The 19,746-nt window shown below is 36.6% G+C and overlaps 2 protein-coding genes across 2 annotated transcripts; one reads left to right on the forward strand and one right to left on the reverse strand.

Moving 5' to 3' along the window:
* Positions 1 to 581: 581 nt before the first annotated feature.
* Positions 582 to 8,948, reverse strand: LOC113351875 (50S ribosomal protein L2-like). Its single transcript, XM_026595783.1, has 4 exons — positions 8,876 to 8,948; positions 8,556 to 8,674; positions 7,058 to 7,180; positions 582 to 1,088 (listed from the first exon to the last, which is right to left on the reverse strand). Exons 1-4 carry the CDS (start codon positions 8,946 to 8,948, stop codon positions 582 to 584), a joined length of 822 nt encoding a protein of 273 aa, XP_026451568.1.
* Positions 8,949 to 9,173: 225 nt separating this feature from the next.
* LOC113351876 lies at positions 9,174 to 10,146 on the forward strand. The gene is made up of 2 exons (XM_026595787.1): positions 9,174 to 9,426; positions 9,470 to 10,146. The coding sequence occupies exons 1-2, from the start codon at positions 9,174 to 9,176 to the stop codon at positions 10,144 to 10,146; spliced, it is 930 nt and encodes a 309-aa protein (XP_026451572.1).
* The last annotated feature ends 9,600 nt before the right edge of the window (positions 10,147 to 19,746 follow it).

A 19,746-nucleotide genomic window follows, 5' to 3' on the forward strand; every position in this document is an offset into this window, starting at 1 on the left:
ATAACATGCTCGATAAGGCATGAGTTCTAGTATCATAAGTGTTTCCTCGTAGGAACGCCCACGAATCTGATCGATCACTCTTCGTGCTTTGTGAGCAGACTACATATATGTTGACCTAAAGCGGATACTTCCACATATGGGTCCCTCTTTTATCATAAGGTTAACCTCGCACCAATGAACGACGAGCACCCATATTCACTTTATTATTATTAACATTAACGACGAGATTTATTATCGCTTCTCGCATGTCCCCGGAGATTTAGAGTAGGTGCAAATTCTCCCAATTTGTGACCCACCATACGATCTTTTATATAAATAGGCAGATGGTCTTTTCCATTGTGAATAGCAATTGTATGGCCGATCATTGTGGGTATAATGGTAGATGCCCGGGACCAAGTTACTATTATTTCTTTTTCTTCTCTTATGTTGAGCTTTTCAATTTTTCCTAATAAATGATTAGCAACAAAAGGATTTTTTTTTAGTGAACGTGTCACAGCTAATTACTCCTATCTTTTTTTCTTTTGTAAAGAAGAAGAAACATATTCTCGATTTTCTCTCCTATTTAGTACGTCGACGAAGAATCAAACTATCATTATACTTATTCCTCTTTCTACTTCTTCTTCCAAGCGCAGGATAACCCCAAGGGGTTGTGGGCTATTTTCTACCAATTGGGGCCCTTCCTTCACCACCCCCATGGGATGGTCTACAGGGTTCATAACTACCCCTCTTACTTCAGGACACTTACCTAGCCAACGCTTAGATCCGGCTGTACCCAAACTTTTCTGGTTCACCCCAACATTACCCACTTGCCCGACTGTTTCTGAGCAGTTTTTGGATATCAAACGGACCTCCCCAGACGGTAATTTTAATGTTGCCAATTTACCCTCTTTTGCAATCAGTTTCGCTACAACACCTGCTTCTCTAGCTAATTGTCCACCCTTTCCAAGTGTGATTTCTATGTTATGTATGTCCGTGCCTAAGGGCATATCGGTTGAAGTAGATTCTTCTTTTTGATCAATCAAAACCCCTTCCCAAACTGTACAAGCTTCTTCCAAAGCATACGGATTTCTGGATGTATATAATGATATCTAGACAGATGGATCTTATATGAATCGTATGATGAAGTACCACATGAGTGGATATATAGGAATTCAAATTTGCCGAATCACTCATGTTATGATCTTCTACATCCTAGGTCTCCCCGTTCCATCATCTGGCTTATGTTTTTCATGTAGCATTCAGACCGAATGACTCTATGAAATTACGTCGATACTTCCACATATTACGGGTAACGTAGGAGACATCTCTATTTTTTCCCGGAGGTAGAATTACCACTGCTTAGCTTTCAATTCGCCTCTGACCATCAAATGAAATGTGAATAACCCATCCTCCTCTCTTTGAAACAAGGGGCGCTTCCGGTTCTGTCGGTGCTTCAAATAATTTTGTCTTCTCCATATTACCATATCTCTAGAGTCAATAATTTTATATGAGGAACTACTGAACTCAATCACTTGCTGCCGTTACTCTTCAGTTTTCTGTTGAGGTCTATCCCGTAGAGGTACTCAAATTGGACCAGTGATTGATTTCTAGGTTTTGTCGTAAACCTAATTGGTTACTTTAGTTGAGTGGGGAGTAATATCAAATGAGTGGGTACCAAGAGTAGATTAGGAAAAAACATTAAAAAAAAGTGGCTACAAGCCTACAATGATTAGTTTCTTAATTTTTGTGCAAACCAAACAAGCTTATTTTCTAGAAACGGAGGGAGTATGTTTTAGCAGGCATTACCGTTTTGGTCAAACTTGAATTCAAACTAACCAAAAATGAAGGAAAACTAACCAAATTTAATGTATGAAAATATCCTGAATTATAACTGATCAAGTAAATTTACTTTCCTTGTTTCTCTCACGTAATATAATTTATTTCTAGGTTAAATATCTTTTTCTTCTTGAAGGAACAAGGGGCTAAACAGAGCCCACGGGCCATGAGAATAAGACTGAATATATGCTATGTTTTTCCATGTTCTTTTGGACCGTGTTATTTTAATCGAATAACCGAAACATATTGATGATGATGTTGGTAATCCGGAAAACTAACTAAACTAACCAAATATATATATATATATATATATTTGGTTAGTTTGGACGAAATATATGTATATGTATATATATATATATATTTGAAGGAAAACTAACCAAATTTAATGTACGAAAATATCCTGAATTATAACTGATCAAGTAAATATACTTTCCTTGTTTCTCTCAAGCAATATAATTTATTTCTAGGTTAAATATCTTTTTCTTCTTGAAGGAACAATGGGCTAAACAGAGCCCATGGGACATGAGAATAAGACTGAATATATGCTATGTTTTTCCATGTTCTTTTGGACCGTGTTATTTTAATCGAATAACCGAAACATATTGATGATGATGTTGGTAATCCGGAAAATTTAAAAACAAATTGCATTGTATTACTAAATTCTTTTTTTAATGAAATTATATTACTAAATTCAAATTGCATTACATTACTAAATGGGCACCTAGCTTAGCTGGTCATCCTGTTCCCCAAAGTTTCATGCGTTCCAGGAGGTCCCAGGTTCGAGCCCTCAATAGCGTAATATTGCAGAAATTAACATGGAAAGTAGAGTTAGTTTCCCCCCCCCCCCCCCCCTAGTGACACAATTTCAGCCCCCCATCCGCTTCGGCTCCATTGTTTAGGTTACCCATAAGGTTCGCCGGTAGGCTAGCACAGCAACTGTCATATGACTTTCCTTTAGTTAGCCGTAAGCTATACTTGGGTGCCCTTAGCACAAACTGGGGTGCCTTGAATAAAGGTGTTGACAACTCAATAATTGGTCAGTAGTGATCTTATCTGTGAGTGACGCGTGTCCAGCTCGAATTCGTTGATTAGCTCTGGGTTTTACTTTCTTTGAGTTGTATTAAAGTTGTAAGAAAAACTTTAATTCAGTTAGTTATGAATATATGAAGTGCTAGAGGCTGCTTAGGCAGAATTTCTATTTATCCGGTCACTTTCCGTTAAAATTCCGTTCGATTTATGTTATTATTTCCCTCAAACGTACTAAGAATATATAGTACATCAACATGTTCAATTAATGTAGTAGTATGTTGTCGGAGCTTAGCTTGTTTGGCTTCCAACCAGTTAATGTAATACTCTTTATCCAATAATAAAAAAAATTATAATCAACAAACATATATTGTATAACTTAAAACTTTAGAAGACCTTAAAATTTTAGAAGAAACAACTTTCGATCCATAATGACAGTATTCCTGCATCCAATCTTAATTGCAGACCTTCCCTTTAGAGGTCCAATCTTATAATACTCTGCATATACTTCTCCAATGCGGTACTGCTAAATTTAAAAAGGAAGAAATCGGCGTTTTAATATTCTGCATATACTTCTCCAATGCAGTACTGCGAAATTTAAAAAGGAAGAAATCAGCGTTGAGTACGAGATTAAGAGAAAATAGCACACATAAGCAATATATATAACTTAGATAAAAAATTCCATTATTTCAATTGAAAATTTGATTGATAATATGAACTTGCTCGGCTTCCAACTATTGTTTTGTCTTTTGAGATTACTTATAAGTTTCATGTACTTTTGTAAACATTTGATTTTAAAACTATATTAATTTGAAAACATATGAAGTTTAATTGCTGAATTAGGACAACTCTGATCAGAATGTAAACATAAATTAGTAATCCAAAAATTTTATTTATAGGGAAGAAGAAAGTACCCCCTAATGTGAGAGATGTCAAGAAAGAATCCAAACAGAGTTAGTTCCTCCTCTAGTGAGATTTTATAGAAAATTGAAAGAATGCTGAAGAATATTGTGAACACTGCAACATATATACGGTAGATGATTGAGATAATACATAGTTTTGGTGAATTAAAAGAGTCGAGGATCATAGAACAGGTTCGAGCGAGAAAGGAATTTTGTATGATCCTATTGCAAAACTTATAGCCATTAATGCCAATGAAATTCTATTAAGTACAAACAAATCCATCTCCAGCATTAATTGATGGAAATTGCACCTGGAAATCAAAAGTTCTGCGCACATACATTAGTGTATCCTCAGAAATAGTACAACGTAAGTGTATACATTCAAGAAGTTTTATGAACATTTTTTTACATCAGAATCAACTCCCATAAAGCCATAAATATGTATAAAAGCTAAACTAACATGGTGCGAAATGCGAATACACCTAACCAAAATCATACGGTTTTATCCAAATTCTGAGACAACTTGCCCTTGCTAATACGAATAAGAACCATAGATTCTGGTGCTAATACTAATAAGAACAACCATAGCATTATATCCTTAGAGTCGTATTATGATTCGCGCGCTACATCTAAGCCACAGAAAATGCCATATAAAGAGATCTTCTTTTACTTCCGTTAGCTTAATCCTAACTGCTGATAATTTATGCAAGTACAAAAACAATAAAAAAAAAAACTTACAATGAAAAAACAACTAAAAAATGTTTCAAAAAATCAGTCAATATTCCACTTATAGTTTAGTTTCCTAGCAACGAAATAAGACAAAACCAAGTAAATATCCCATCATTTTAGTCTTGCGAATATCGGGACCGCCCTCATATAGAAGATGGTAGAGCTATCTCTTCAAATACCGGATTGCCAATACTAACTACTTCCCATCTACATCTGGAGTAGTAATTAACCTCTAACGCCACAAAGTTAACCACCAACATATGTAACAAAAACATGCATATTTAGCACGCTTGCAATACTATGAAACTACAAAATAATGAAGAGACAGGTAACGTAGGTGTACATGTGATATTAGTTGCTTCACATTACGAGTTGCCATGTGGGCAGTGTTGGTGTCAACTTAGGAGTTGCCTATGTGGGTATTGGTGGGTTGTTGCCAGCTTAGGAGTCGCCCTCAACGATAAAATCAAATTCAGTGTGCATGATAATGTGATGTCATAAAGTGAAAATCTGAAAGATAAATAAGTAGTTCCTAAAATTCGATGCGAATAGGAATGACAAATAAAAAGAGGCTCGATCCTCTACACAACTAATATAAATGACTCTGTAAAAATAACAAACCTTAGTCGCTAAATTATAATAAACATGTAAATCTGAAGTCAACATTTGCAAAAAAAAAAGATAATGATACATGTTATAAATTAAAAAACATTTACGTAGCTACTTTTTCTTTATAAAGCTAATTAATTAAGAACTAAAATGCATTCACAAATGAATCTACAAAGAATTTATTCCTTTGTGATGTAGGTTGAAATTAGCAGACGGGTTTAAAAATCAACAAAACCCTTTGGGCAGAATAATTTCACCTTTTCAATTAAATAATAGAAGTGTGTAATGTTCTAATGCATATAAAAATGGGCAGATGATAATAAGTGAAACAAAGTAGAGGCTTTACAGTTTGGTTGCAAAGTATCCATCCCCTTGATATGAGTTTTCTCTCTGTAAAGAGGTAGCTCTTTCTAACTCTATGAACGAATAAAAATGTAATACAGTAAAACTCCATATATTAATAGTATTGGGACTTCGGAAAATTATTAATATACGGAGTTTATTAATATAGGGAGGTATACCAACTTATTTTTTTTTTTTTTGGTAAATTAAAATATGTGAATGCTAATGGATATAGATGTCTTCCTTAATCATCCAAATGAGCAACAAGTTGTATATGCTTTAAGCGAAGAACGATGGAATTGGACAAGAAGAGGAGGGAGATAATTCTGATTATGATAATATAGAGATATCAAATGTTTTATGCCAAGAAGCTTTAAACATGCTCGATAAGTTGTAAGTGTTTTGGCTTCAACAAGAAGGTGTTTATAGTAATGAGATCTTACGCATCCGTAAATCTAAAAATGCAATTAAAATTCAAAAAGTTACATCCTTTTCTCAAACAACTATACGTAAATATTTTATTTCATCTTAAATTTTGATTTAACAAGATCTAGAAGTTTCCAATAGTGATGACTATATTAATATATGGAGGCAAATTCCTTATGATGGGATTAGAAAAATCTATTAATATTAAAATGTAGAGGTTATTACTATTTATAACTGGCCCAAGTTGGAACTTTGATTTTTTTTTTAATTAATATATGGAGTTCTTACTGTAGAAGACTAAATAAAAATCTGCATATAAATAGTTAAATGATTGCAGTGTAGGTGATGTTATGTTACCTCAAATGGATTTATTTCCATGCATTCAGAACTTTCCAAACTGAAGCAAAATTTCATGCTCAAGTAAAGTACTAATAGTACCTTTGCTGGGAACCTAGTAATGCAACATTAAATAGGTTGTTTAAGTTGGTGTCATATCGAGCATTTTGATGACTATCTATAAAACTTCTGGACACCTAAATGACGAACGATTTTAGTTCCCAGTTGACCCCAACTTTTGTACGTAGTTCAAGCTTATGTGAAATCAGTAAACGTGAGCACACTACTAATTTATAATTATAATCTCAGTGTTGCTACAAAAGGCAGCAGAGAAATACATAAATTTTTGGATGCAAAGCAATTTTCAAGTGGGTTTACCGTTGTAATATTCTTCTTGCTTTTAAGAATGTTGTATACACGCTTCTGATAACTCATCTTCCATTAGACCCGCATAGAAATGAAAAGGCAAGCAAAAGACATGTAAATGAAACCATCTTAGTAAAATATTAGACATTGGGAATGAAATCTTCATTGATATAATTAACATACCAATGTATTGCAAACCTGAAATAGAGTTGAATCAGTCTTCAAGTACACCCTTATGTGTTAGGAAGATTCATTACGGACATATTGAATTCGTAGTTCACCTACTTCAAACATTCAGCACACTCGTTATGATAAATAAGAAACATTTAAGGATCGATTTGTAAACTTCTAATTAAAAGATTACAGACCAAGATATTGATCCAAAAGAAATATACATGTTAAAATAAATTATGATGTTTTTTTGTATATTAAGGATACCCACAGTTAATTCTTATATAGTATATAGTACGCGGAGGGTAAATTGCAGCCTGAGTTAGTTTAAATACCTTTGAAGCCTGTTCCGGAGGCTGTAAGCTCGGACCATAAAGCATCCCGACCAATTTTATCTCCCAGCAACGAAGAACTACTGCTATGCAATAACTTTCATTTAGGGAGATAGAAACATAAATCTGCCAATGGAGAACATTAGGAGAAGCATCTTTCAAAGAAAAAAATGTTTATGACCATACACTTTTTCTGATACGATTATTTGCCAAGTGAATTCAGTTCTCAAATATAGTTCTTTCACACCCCAAGAATAATCCATTTCCTTTTCCCAATCCCTGAGACTGATATGAATCATGAATTCAAAATCAAAACGAATCCAAATTCACAAATTTGTAGTAAATGAGCCTAAAATAAGACACATGGTATTAAGTAATAGAACTAACCTCTAATTTGTTTCTGTTTGATTAGCTTAGGGTTTTACTTTCTTTGAGTTGTATTAAAGCTGTAAGAAAAAATCTAATTCAGTTAGTTATGATTCTTATGAATTTATGAAGTGCTAGAGGCTGTTTAGGCAGAATTTCTATTTATCCAGTCACTTTTCGTTAAAATTCCGTTCGATTTATGTTATTATTTCCCTCAAACGTACTAAGAATAGTACAACTGGCATCAGAGTTGTTTCTTCCAAGCATCGTGGTGGCTCAGACTTGCAAGGAGCTACAAGAAACTAACAACAGACAACAACATGAGATCGATTCTTTACACTTGAAGGTAAACAATCTATCTCTGCAAATCAGTACAACATCGACAAAAGATGATTTACAGTCGATGAAGGTAGAAATTGATTCTGGTATGCAGTCGTTAAAGGCAGATATCGAAAAAGGTTTTCAATCTCAGTTGATTTTTTTTTTCTAATCCATGTCTCGACAGAGATCAAAATGGTGCCCAAGGATCTAACACCAGTGGATATCCTTTTAATTATCATTCTGGTGGTCTAGATTCTACTCAATTTCATTGAATGCAAGATCGATTTTCCCAGATTTGATGGTGATAACCCAAAAAAGATGGATCCAGAAGTGTGAATACTATTTTCAGATGAAAAATATCCAGGAGATGCACAAGACAAGGATGGTAGCCATAAATTTAGATGGTAAAGCAAACGAGTGGTATGACAATTTTTTCCTTAATAAAACTCAAATTCCATTGCCATATTTCTGTGATAATGTTTGCTCAATATTTCAAAATCCTGCTCATGAAAATATAGTTGGATTGTTTAATAAATTATCTCAGCTGACCACTGTAAAAGCTTATTTTGAAGAATTTGAGTATTACAAGGCCTTACTGTTAACTGTTCATAAGGATTTTCCAGAAACATACTTCATTGCTAGTTTTATTGGGGGCTTAAAGGAGGAACTCAGAAATTCAGTGCTCATGTTTGAACCTAAAACTCTAATGAATGCTTTCTCACTTGCAAGGATGCAAGAGCAAACTCTACTATTACAAAAAAAAAAAAAAAAAACCTAAAACCACCTTAAAATTTTTGTCCAATTCCTTCAATACCTCAAAACCTTTTCCACCACCCACCATTCTTCCAAAATCAACTTTTAACCCCTCCACTTCTTCTGTTCCACCATCCTTACCTAAAGCTAATCCATCTTTACCCCTCAAAAGACTCACCCCTGAGCAGGTACAGGCAAGAAAAGCACAAGGCTTATGCTTTAATTGTGATGAGGCTTATAGAAGGGGACACATTTATAAGAAACAGTATTTATGTGTGCTAATAGGGGAACAAGCTGAAGAAATTTCTGATACATGATTGGATACTGAACATGAAACTGATGAGGAAACTCTAATGGATAGTAATATGGAAATCTCTCTACATGCTTTGACTGGTTGTGCCTCAGCTGATACCATCAGAATTCCTGGGTTTCTCAAGAAGAAATCTATCTCCATTCTTATAGACACTGGTAGTACACACAGTTTTATTGACTCTGGACTAGCTCATGACGAGGTGTCAAAATTGGTGCCGCTGCCGGGGAGGTAGTGGCAAGTTTAGTTGTTATTTTTATTCTTAGATTATATTTTTGCTTTTAGTTTCAATTTCAATTTACTCATCCAATCTATTAGAATCTTTTTTGGTGAATGCTTAGACTAGCTCAGGTACTATTTCTTTGGTGAATGCGTGGAGAGAGCAAAGAGGAAGATCACACAATGGGATCTCCACCACCTGCTCCAAGAACACTCAAGGAACTCACATCTCCAAATCTTGATCAGCATCCTCTATGTATTCAGCTGGATGGAAGCATTGAGTTAAAGCCGCAATTGATTCATTTGTTGTCCAAATTCAATGGGTTAGAGGGAGAATATCCTAATCTTCACTTGAAACAATTTCATCATGTTGTGACTAGTTTGAAGCAAGTAACTGCAGATGGTGATATGGCTTATGATGACAGCCTTTCCGTTTTCACTTATAGACTCTGCAGGAGATTGGTTGTATTATTTACCCCCTGGAAGCATAACCACATGGAATGGGATGAAGAAGTTATTCCTTGAGAAGTATTTTCCAGCATCAAAAGCAGTAGTGATTCGCAAAGAAATTTGTGGTATTGTGCAAATATCGGGAGATACTCTCTATGAGTATTGGGAGCGCTACAAGAAGCTTTTAGCTAGATGTCCTCATCACCAAATCACCAATAAATTGGTCATTCAATACTTTTATGAGGTTTTGCTTACTAATGAGAGACAGTTGATCGATGCCGCAAGTGGTGGTGCACTCACCAACAAGACCATTGCTGAAGCTACAAGCTTGCTAGAGAACGCTGCAAACACGCAACAATTCTACACTAGAAGCGAACCAATTGTAAGGAAGGTGAATGAAGTTGGTGATTCTTCATACATGGAATATATAATGGGGAACATGGTAAGAATGATGCAGCAAATAGCAGCGACTGTCATTCCATCATATATCGAAGAAGTTGAGCAATCTAATGTGGTGTTTCCCAATCAAGGGCAGAAATATGACCCTTATTCCAGCACATATAATTCGGGTTGGCGAGATCATCCTAATTTCAGTTACTCCAACAAGCAAGCTTCAGTTTCCAATCCGCCTTTCAATCAACAAGGTGGGTACCAATTCTTGCAGAGGCCATAACAAGAAACTCAAGGCATGAGTATAGATGACAAGTTGAACCTTATTCGCAATGCAATGATGCAAGATAAGAAAAAGACGGAGATGTCTATGAAGGACATGCAAACACAAATGGGTCAACTAGCTACTATCGTGAGAAAATTGGAAGCACAAGTAGCTGGAAAACTTCCTTCGCAAACATTGAAGCATAGGGAGAATGTCAATGCTATTGAATTACGAAGTGGAAATCAAGTAGAGAAATCAGAAGCATCACCGGAGTCCCATGAACGTGATTTAGAGAAAGAAGTGGACGAAGCAGTCCCTAAAAATGATGATTCGGTAACAAATTCTAACTCTAAACCTTTTGTTTCTACTTATTTTATTCCTCCACCTTTTCCTAGCAGGTTTGCAAAGTGAAAGAAGGATATGTTGGACAAAGAGATATGGGAAATCTTCAAAAAGATCGAAGTGAACATTCCACTAATTGAGGCGATAAGGCAGGTTCCTCGCTATGCAAAGTTCTTGAAGGAATTGTGCTCGAACAAGCACAAATTGACATGTAATGAGGTAATGAGTGTGTGGGAGAATGCTTCGGCATATGTTCAAAAGAAACTCCCACCTAAACTGAAAGATCCCAGTAATTTTTCTGTACCTTGCATAATTGGTAAAACAAGATTTACAAAATCTTTGCTAGATTTAGGAGCATCTATTAATGTTAAGCCTGCTTCAATTTACGAATCTCTAAATCTTGGTCCTCTTAAAAGTACTGGCGACTTGCCGATAGGTCTAACGTTTACCCGAAAGGGGTTGTTGAAGATGTTTTGGTGCAATTTAATGAGCTTATATTCCCTGTAGACTTCTATATTCTTGATATGAGTGATGAAAATTCATCCTCCTCTACACCTTTGTTGTTGGGTAGACCATTTATGAGAACTGCTAGAACAAAGATTGATGTCTACAAAGGCACTTTGACAATGGAATTTGACGGAGAGGTCATTCGCCTCAACATCTTTGAGGTGATGAGATATCCAAGTGATGTGCACTCATGTTTTGTTGTGGAAGAAACTGACGCTGGCTAAGAATGCAAGCGATATGAAAGTTAGGCTGACGACTTTAAACCAAGCGCTAAGTGGGAGGCAACCCATCGGTTTTGTATCTTTATCTTTTCATTTTTAAGCATTTTATCTTTATTTTTGCATATAAAAACTCCAACTTTTAAAGACTTTTTAACAATTTAGAATAAACACTAGCCTTTCTAAGTAGATGGCATTTTTTCTTGACGATGAGGTATATATTGGCTGAGTTGGGATTAGATGCCAACTAAATAGCTTGTTTAGTAGCTATCAGTTGGAGTATTAGTTTTCTTATTTCTCATGTCATTTTCGGAATTTCCCACCTTGAACTTTACTTTGAATGACTAAATTTACATTGAGGACAATGTAAAGTTTAAGTGTGGGGGAGTATTTATGTAATTTGTATATAATTTGTAGAGTTTGATGCATTTAGCAAAAAAAACAAATAAATAGAAGAAGAAAAAACAAAATTACTTTATAAACTCTGAAATTTAGAAACTTGTGCCTTTAGGATAACACTAAATCTTGGTTGCAGGAGTTGAGGAACCTATTAACTAAAAGGACATAGCTTAGGCATTAGAAATAACATGATAGTTGTTACCATATCTCGGAATCGTCACAATATCACTTTTTGTTTTTATTTTTACTAACTTTTTGTTTCTCTAAATGATTTGGTGGGTCACTAACATCGAATTGTTATTACTGTTAGGATGAAATAGAGTGATTGAGTTACTTAAAAAAAACAAAAAAAAAGACCAGACCAATTAGACCAACCGGAGTATATATATAAAAAAAATGAAAAAAAAATAAAATAAAAAATGACACTTGGATAGCAATATGTGTGTGTTCTCCCTGTCTTCGTCGCCTAAACAAGCGTGGAATGCAAGATCCATGGGAATTACCGTGTAATCTGCTGACAAGAAGCATGCGCTTGGATCTAAAAGATCTAATCATGTTGTCGATTCAAAAAAAAATGAGAAAAAAAGAAGAAAAAAAAGTGAAAAAAGAAAAAGATAAAAAATTATTATTATATTATTATTATTGTTGTTCTTATTAATAAATCCACCACTGGTTCCCTTGTATATGCCAGTTGAGTTGATTTAAGATTAAGATTGTCGACTTCTGGTTCTCTTGTATATGCCAGCTTAGTTGATATTAGAATTCATACCAGTATCTCAATCCATTAGGTTTCATAGGTTCATCTTGGAAGTGACCTTCAGACAGATATGGGAAACGTCGATCACTTTAGTCAACATTCGCAAACATCTATCTCTATATCCATCTTCTTAATCTATCCATGTGTGATTGTGGCTAGTTAGATTCCAAGTATTGTGGTTTGTTCAACTTTCTGAATAGAGCTTTGTTTACTTATATATGAATTTAATTCGCATCAGGGTACTTCCTCCTATAGTAATTTTGGATTCGTTCATAGATTCTTCACAGGTAGTTGGAATTTGGAGTAAAAGATTTTGTAGGTACACCTCTTGTAAACCTTCACGAGACTATAACTAGTCCACTAGGGACACCTAGAGGTTCAAAGGCTTGTTACATTCGCTAAAAGTAACTATAATCTCGACGAGAAGGAGTTGTTTTATTTTAATATTATTTTGTTTGCTCTAGGACTAGCAAACATTAAGTGTGGTTTGAATTTGATAGGTTTCTAAAACGCCCAATTTCTATAATGATTTTTCATGCTTTTCTTATTAGTTTTCTTATGTATATTACATTTCTTTTTATTTCTCTTTAGGTACAATGGCTTGCTTTCGCAAAAAGGAAGAAGAAGCATTGGAATGGAGCATAAGCTCGTGTAAAAAATTGCTTTCCATCGATAACTAGCCGAGATAGGATGGAAAGTCTCCAAGATGCAGACAAAGTGGATCAACAAAGTGTTCACAATGACAGACATTTTGAAGTATGTATAATGGGATTAATGACTGGTGTAGCCCGTTCATTGCAGAGAGGCCATAAACAGTTAGTGGATTTCACCAGCAAGATACCGCACATGTGCTGTTGAAGAGGAGGAAACTTAGGTCTCTTTATTACAAGCAGAGAATGTGAGTTCTTCATCAGCTCAAGCCATTGGAGGCTATATTTCTTCTCGTTTCCTGCCAGAGATGGATATGGGCATTCAACAGAGATCAACAACTCCACGCAGAGCCAACCAAGAGAAGGAAATGGGGTACAATTGCTCTGGTCAGAGTCTGGTAGTTATGAGAAGAGTTTGGGTCAAAGTCTGGAGCATAAATTCAGTCGAGATGCCATAGGTTTCGTTGAGAATTTGGGTTAATCAGTGTCTCAAGTTCGCGAGGAGGTTATAGCTCAAGATTTCAGGCTGAATTAGGTTCAAAATAAGGAGCAGTTGATAGAGTTTGAAGACCAATTGAACCAGAGAAGATAATAGTGTTGTTGGTTGATAATTGGGACTGACTGTGAAGATTTATGATTGTTGAATGGTTTCTGAGCTATGGGTTTGTTGTGAAATTGAATTTGCAGGAGTTCGGATGAGTTTGGAAGCTACAAAAGTCCAAGGTCTACAGCAAGAAGAGATCGACAACACCACCAGGTTGTGTATAAAACCTGTTAGAGTAAAAGCCTAAATGACCTCTTCTTCACCTCTTCGAGCTCAGTTGTTGTTAGTTAAACCTGTGTACAAGGGGTGTTGTTGAAATATAATGTTTCTCGTAAGATTTTGGGGAGTCTACAATGGGTGCTGGCAAGGGTCGAGAGCTTTAATTGAAATCTACAAGGGGACAAGATGGATGTGGTCTGTTGGGGGTTAAGTTCTTGAGCTAAGTTTCAGTTAGATGGATTGGAACTGGTTATGAAGACAAGGAAGAAGTATGATGTATGCAGAATTCAGTGAAACAGACAGCAAGAGATGATCGTATTGCAACTGGTCACAATGAGGACGAACATGGATGGAGTTTTGAGCTTGTATTGATGCTGGAAAATCATTGGATTGTTGCCATGGGATTAACGGTCGAGTTAATGATGGAATTTTAGCTCAGTTGTGGCCGAGAAAACAACAAAGGACCTGATGTTGCTGCCTTGATTAGTGTGGTTCGATGGCTGTATTTGGTAGTTGGAACTAGACTCAGAACTGAGATAAACATGGGAATGATGGGTCGTTTGCCAGGGGTGAGGTCAAGTTCAGTGAAGAAGAAACAGCGGTTAAGAAAACAACTGGGAGTCTGGGTGATTGTCGTGACTGAATGATAGACTGTGTTGATAGGTTCGTATATGACAGCAGTGGCTAGAGTGTATGGAGTTTGGGTCGAGCGTTTTGGCAGAGAACAAGGTGTAATAAGAGAGATTTTGAGCCTGTAGGGTTTGTTAATATTAAGAATCATGGGGTGTCTATCTTATGCGACTTTGCAGGGAGGAGAGGATATAAAAGGGAGGCACAGAAATACACCTTGGGAGCACCGTTTTGACGCCCATGAATGTGCTGGAAAAAAGTTCTGTGAGAGTAACAACAACATCAACTCTGGTTGCTGCTTTGGTTTAATCTAAACTTCTTCTTTTAAACATCATTAACCATAAACCTTATTTTTGAGAACATATGATTATGAGAAGCTAAACCTATTGTTGTTAAATCAAAAATAGGTTTAGCTTCTCATAATCGTATGTTCTCAAAAATAAGGTTTATGGTTAATGATGTTTAAAAGAAGAAGTTTAGATTAAACCAAAGCAGCAACCAGAGTTGTTGTTGTTGTTACTCTCACAGAACTTTTTTCCAGCACTTTCAGGGGCGTCAAAACAGTGCTCCCAAGGTGTATTTCTGCGCCTCCCTTTTATATCCTCTCCTCCCTGCAAAGTTGCATAAGATAGACACCCCATAATTCTTAATATTCACAAACCCTACATGCTCAAAATCTCTCTTACTGCACCTTGTTCTCTGCCAAAACGCTCGACCCAAACTCCATACACTCGAGCCAATGTTGTCATATACGAACCCATCAACACAGTCCATCATTCAGTCATGGCAATCACCCAGATTCTCAGCTGTTTTCTTAACCCTTGTTTCTTCTTCACCGAACTTGACCTCAACCCTGGCAAACGACCCATCATTCCCATGTTTATCTCAGTTCTGAGTCTAGTTCCAGCTGCCAAATACAGCCATCGAACCACACTAATCAAGGAAGCAACATCAGGTCCTTTATTGTTTTTTCGGCCACAGCTGAGCTAAAATTCCATCACTAACTCGACCGTTAACCCCATGGAAACATTCCACTGATTTTCCAGCATCAATACAAGCTCAAAACTCCATTCATTGGTCCAGTCCTCATTGTGACCAGCTGCAATACGATCATATCTTGTTGTCTGCTTCACTGAATTCTGCATACATCATACTTCTTCCTTGTCTTCATAACCAGTTCCAATCCATCTAACTGAAACTCAGCTCAAGAACTTAACCCCAACAGATCACATCCATCTCGTCCCCTTGTAGATTTCAAGTAAAGCTCTCGACCCTTGCCAGCACCCATTGTAGACTCCCCAAAATCTTACGAGCAACATCATGTTTCAGCAACACCCCTTGTACACAGGTTCAACTAACAGCAGCTGAGCTCGAAGAGGTGAAGAATAAGTCATTTAGGCTTTTACTCGAACATGTTTTGTACATAACCTGGTGGTATTTTCGTTCTCTTCTTGTTGTATCCCTTGGACTTTTGTAGCTTCCAAACTCATCCGAACTCCTGTAAATTCAATTTCACAACAAACCCATAGATCAGAAACCATTCAACAATCATAAACCTTCACAGTTAGTCCCAATTATCAACCTACAACACTATTATCTTATCCGGTTCAACTGGTCATCAAACTCTATCAATTGCTCCTTATTTTGAACCTAATTCAGCCTGAAATCTTGAGTTATAACCTCCTCGTGAATTTGAGACACTGATTAACCCAAATTCTCAACGAAACCCATGGCATCTTGACTGAATTTATGTTGTAGACTTTGACCCAAACTCTGCTCATAACTACCAGACTCTGACCAGAGCAATCGTACCCCATTTGCTTCTCTTGGTTGGCTATGAGTGGAGTTGTTGATCTCTGTTAAATGCCCATATCCATCTCTGGAAGGAAACAAGAAGAAATAAGCCTTCAATGGCTTGAGATGATGAAGTACTCCCATTCTCTGCTTGTAATAAAGAGACCTAAGTTTCCTCCTCTTCAACAGCACATGTGCGGTGTCTTGGTGGTGAAATACACTAATTGTTTATGGCCTCTCTGCAATTAACGGGCTACACCAGTTATTAAGCCCATTATACAGACTTCAAAATGTCTGTCCTTGTGAACAATTTGTTGATCCCCTTTGTCTGCAGCTTGGAGACTTGCCAGCCTATCTCGGCTAGTTATCGATGGCAAACAATTGTTGACACGAGCTTATAATCCATTCCGATGCTTCTTCTTCCTTTTTGCGAATGCAAGCCATTGTACCTAAAGAGAAATAAAAAGAAATGTAATATACAAAATTACAAGAAAACTAATAAGAAAAGCATGAGAAATCATTATATAAATTGGGTGTTTTAGACACCTATTAGCTCACAGTTTACAATGCCCCATAGAATACACTACTAGTCTACTAGTCATTGTAGCCAATGGTGATAAAACTATCAGCTCTGGCATATGTTCTAAACTATATTAGTCTATGCAAGGCCACAAATTCTGTGGTGACTTGAGACTCCTTCCCTTAGGAGGGTGTGATATTGTTTTGGGTGCAAATTGGTTGAGAAATTTGGGAGATGTTTTATTCAATATGTCCAAATTATGTATCTCCTTCAAGCATCATGGCAAGAAGATTACATTACAGGGCATCACTCGACAACCATCCTTGAGCATGATGGGTGGATTTGCAGTTAAAAAATTCTTTCAAGATCATTCCCATGGACTGGTAGGTCAACTATTTTCTATTTCTACCACCACTAGTACATCCCAACCACCCCCACAGATATCTTGTGTCCTTAATCAGTTTGCTAATGTCTGAGCCAAAATCCCTCCCACCTCAAAGAGAATTAGACCACAAAATACCTTTACTCCCTAATTCAGTGCCTATCAATTTGCGATTTTATAAATTCCCTTACCTGCAGAAGTCAGTAGTTGAACAACTGGTTCAAGAAATGTTAATTTTTGGTGTTATACAGCCCAAGAACAGCCCATTTGCTTCTCCTATTCTACTTGTTAAGAAGAAGGACAATTCATGGAGATTCAATGTTCATTACAGGAAGTTAAACAACATTACCATCAAAGAAAAATTTCCCATTCCAGTCATTGATGAACTGTTAGATGAGTTGCATGGTTCCAAGTTCTTTACAAAGATTGATTTGAAGTCTGGCTATCATCAAATTAGAGAGTTTCTTTCTGACACCCATAAAACTGCTTTCAGAACCCATCATGGTCACTTTGAAGTCAAGGTGATGCCATTTGGTCTCACAAATGCACCAGCTACCTTTCAGGCACTTATGAATAAGGTTTTCCAAGCTCATATTAGGAAATTTATTCTTTTGTTCTTTGATGACATTTTGATCTACAGCTCTTCCTTGGAGCACCATATTCTTCACTTACAAACCACCTTGCAAATTCTCAGAGATAATCACCTATATGCAAATTTCTCTAAGTGTTGTTTTGGCCAATCAGAGCTGGAGTATTTGGGGCATATTGTTACTGCTAACCACCTTGCAAATTCTCTGAGATACTCACCTATATACAAATTTCTTTAAGTGTTGTTTTGGCCAATCAGAGCTGGAGTATTTGGGGCATATTGTTACTGCTAATGGAGTTATGGCTGATCCTGCAAAGATATCTGCAACGGTGGATTGGCCTACACCTACTAATATCAAAGCTCTAAGAGGGTTTTTGGTCCTCACGGGTTATTATTGAAAAATTGTTAAAAATTATGGTCTCATTTGTAGACCCTTGACTGACTTACTTAAGAAAGATTCTTTTTATTGGTCCCCTGCTGCTACTGCTGCTTCTCTTCAGCTCAAGAAGGCAATGACCACTACACTTGTGCTTCCTTTACTTGATTTCACCAAGCAGTTTGTCCTGGAAACAGATGCTTATGACTTGGGTATTGGTGTTATCCTTATGCAAGACAACAGAGCCATTGCTTTTTTACAGCAAGCCTCTAGGACCCAGAGTTGATGCATTGTCTACTTATAAAAATGAGTTTCTATCCATTGTACAAGTAGTCATTAGGTGGAAGCATTATTTACAAGGTACACATTTTATTATCAAGATGGACCATCAGAGTATTCACTATTTCCTGGAACAGAAAATTTCAACTATTTTACAGCAGAAATGGCTTATGAAGCTCTTGGGTTATGATTATGAGATATGTTACGAGAAGGGCTCTGCAAATAGAGTTGTTGATGCTCTTTCTAAGAGATCTCACTCCACTACTGCATGCAATTCTACTTCCATTTTAAGACCAGCTTGGACTCAAGACATTCTTGACAGTTATGTTGAAGACTCCACAGTTCAGAATTTAATTGCTCAGCTTGCTATCACCCCCGCTCTACTACTAAATACTCTTACTTGAATGGCATTCTGAGATACAAAGGGGGATTATATATTGGCAGCTCAGCTGCAACTAGAACCAAAATCTTAGACTCCATACACTCTTCTGTTGTGGGTGGCCATTCTGGCATGCATGCCACTTATATTAGAGCCAAATCTTACTTCTTCTGTCCTGCTATGAAGAAGGATATTCTCTTATATGTCTCAATTTGTGATGTTTGTCAAAGGAACAAGGGAGAGCACACCTTCCCTGTTGGGCTGCTTCAACCATTGCTTGTCCCAGATCATGCATGGAAACACATATCAATGGACTTTATTGAAGGGTTACTAATGAGTGAAAGAAAGTCTGTCATTTTAGTTGTGGTGGACAGACTAACTAAGTACAACCACTTCATTGCCCTGCACCATCCTTAATTGTTGCCTCTGTTGCAAGGGAATTTATTTCACATGTCTTCAAGCTTCATGAGTTACCTACATCCACAGTTTCTGACAGAGACAAAATTTTCACAAGTCATTTTTGGCAAGACTTATTCAAGGCATTGGGTACTCAACTGAATTTAAGTGCAACGTACCATCCACAGACTGATGGCCAAACTGAAAGGGTAAATTTTTGACTTGAAAGCTACTTGAGATGTATGTGTAGTCATAAACTAAAGAAATGACATCTTTGGATTCCCTTAGCTGAATGGTGGTACAATACCAACTACCATACTAGCTTGAAAATGAGCCCCTTCCAGGCACTTTATGGTTACCTCCCTCCACACATTGCTTTTCCTCTTTTGCCACAACATCTGTTGCTGTTGTTGAGGAATATCTAAAACAGATGGATGTTGTCATTGATTTATTGAATGACACTCTTCATAAATCACAGGAGAGGATGAAGTTTTATGCTGATAAGGCAAGAACTGACAGAGTCTTTGCAGTAGGTGACGAGGTTTACCTGAAGTTGCAACCTTACAGGCAAGCTTTTGTGGCACTCAGAAGAAATCTCAAACTAGCATCCAAGTATTATGGCTTATTTCCTATTATC

This window comes from Papaver somniferum, chromosome 2 (assembly GCF_003573695.1).
Source record: "Papaver somniferum cultivar HN1 chromosome 2, ASM357369v1, whole genome shotgun sequence".
Lineage (NCBI taxonomy): Eukaryota > Viridiplantae > Streptophyta > Magnoliopsida > Ranunculales > Papaveraceae > Papaver > Papaver somniferum.

What these genes read in the sequence shown, in the direction of transcription:
- LOC113351875 (XM_026595783.1), bottom strand. Translation starts at nt 8,948, where the DNA reads ATGGAGATAGATTTCTTCTTGAGAAACCCAGGAATTCTGATGGTATCA. An exon ending in GTGGTGGAAAAGGTTTTGAG is followed by an intron (nt 7,181 to 8,555) that starts GTATTGAAGGAA and finishes CTCCATTGGCAG; the next exon opens with ATTTATGTTTCTATCTCCCT. An exon ending in CTCCGGAACAGGCTTCAAAG is followed by an intron (nt 1,089 to 7,057) that starts GTATTTAAACTA and finishes CCATCTGTCTAG; the next exon opens with ATATCATTATATACATCCAG.
- LOC113351876 (XM_026595787.1), top strand. Translation starts at nt 9,174, where the DNA reads ATGCGTGGAGAGAGCAAAGAGGAAGATCACACAATGGGATCTCCACCA. An exon ending in GAAGCAAGTAACTGCAGATG is followed by an intron (nt 9,427 to 9,469) that starts GTGATATGGCTT and finishes TTTCACTTATAG; the next exon opens with ACTCTGCAGGAGATTGGTTG.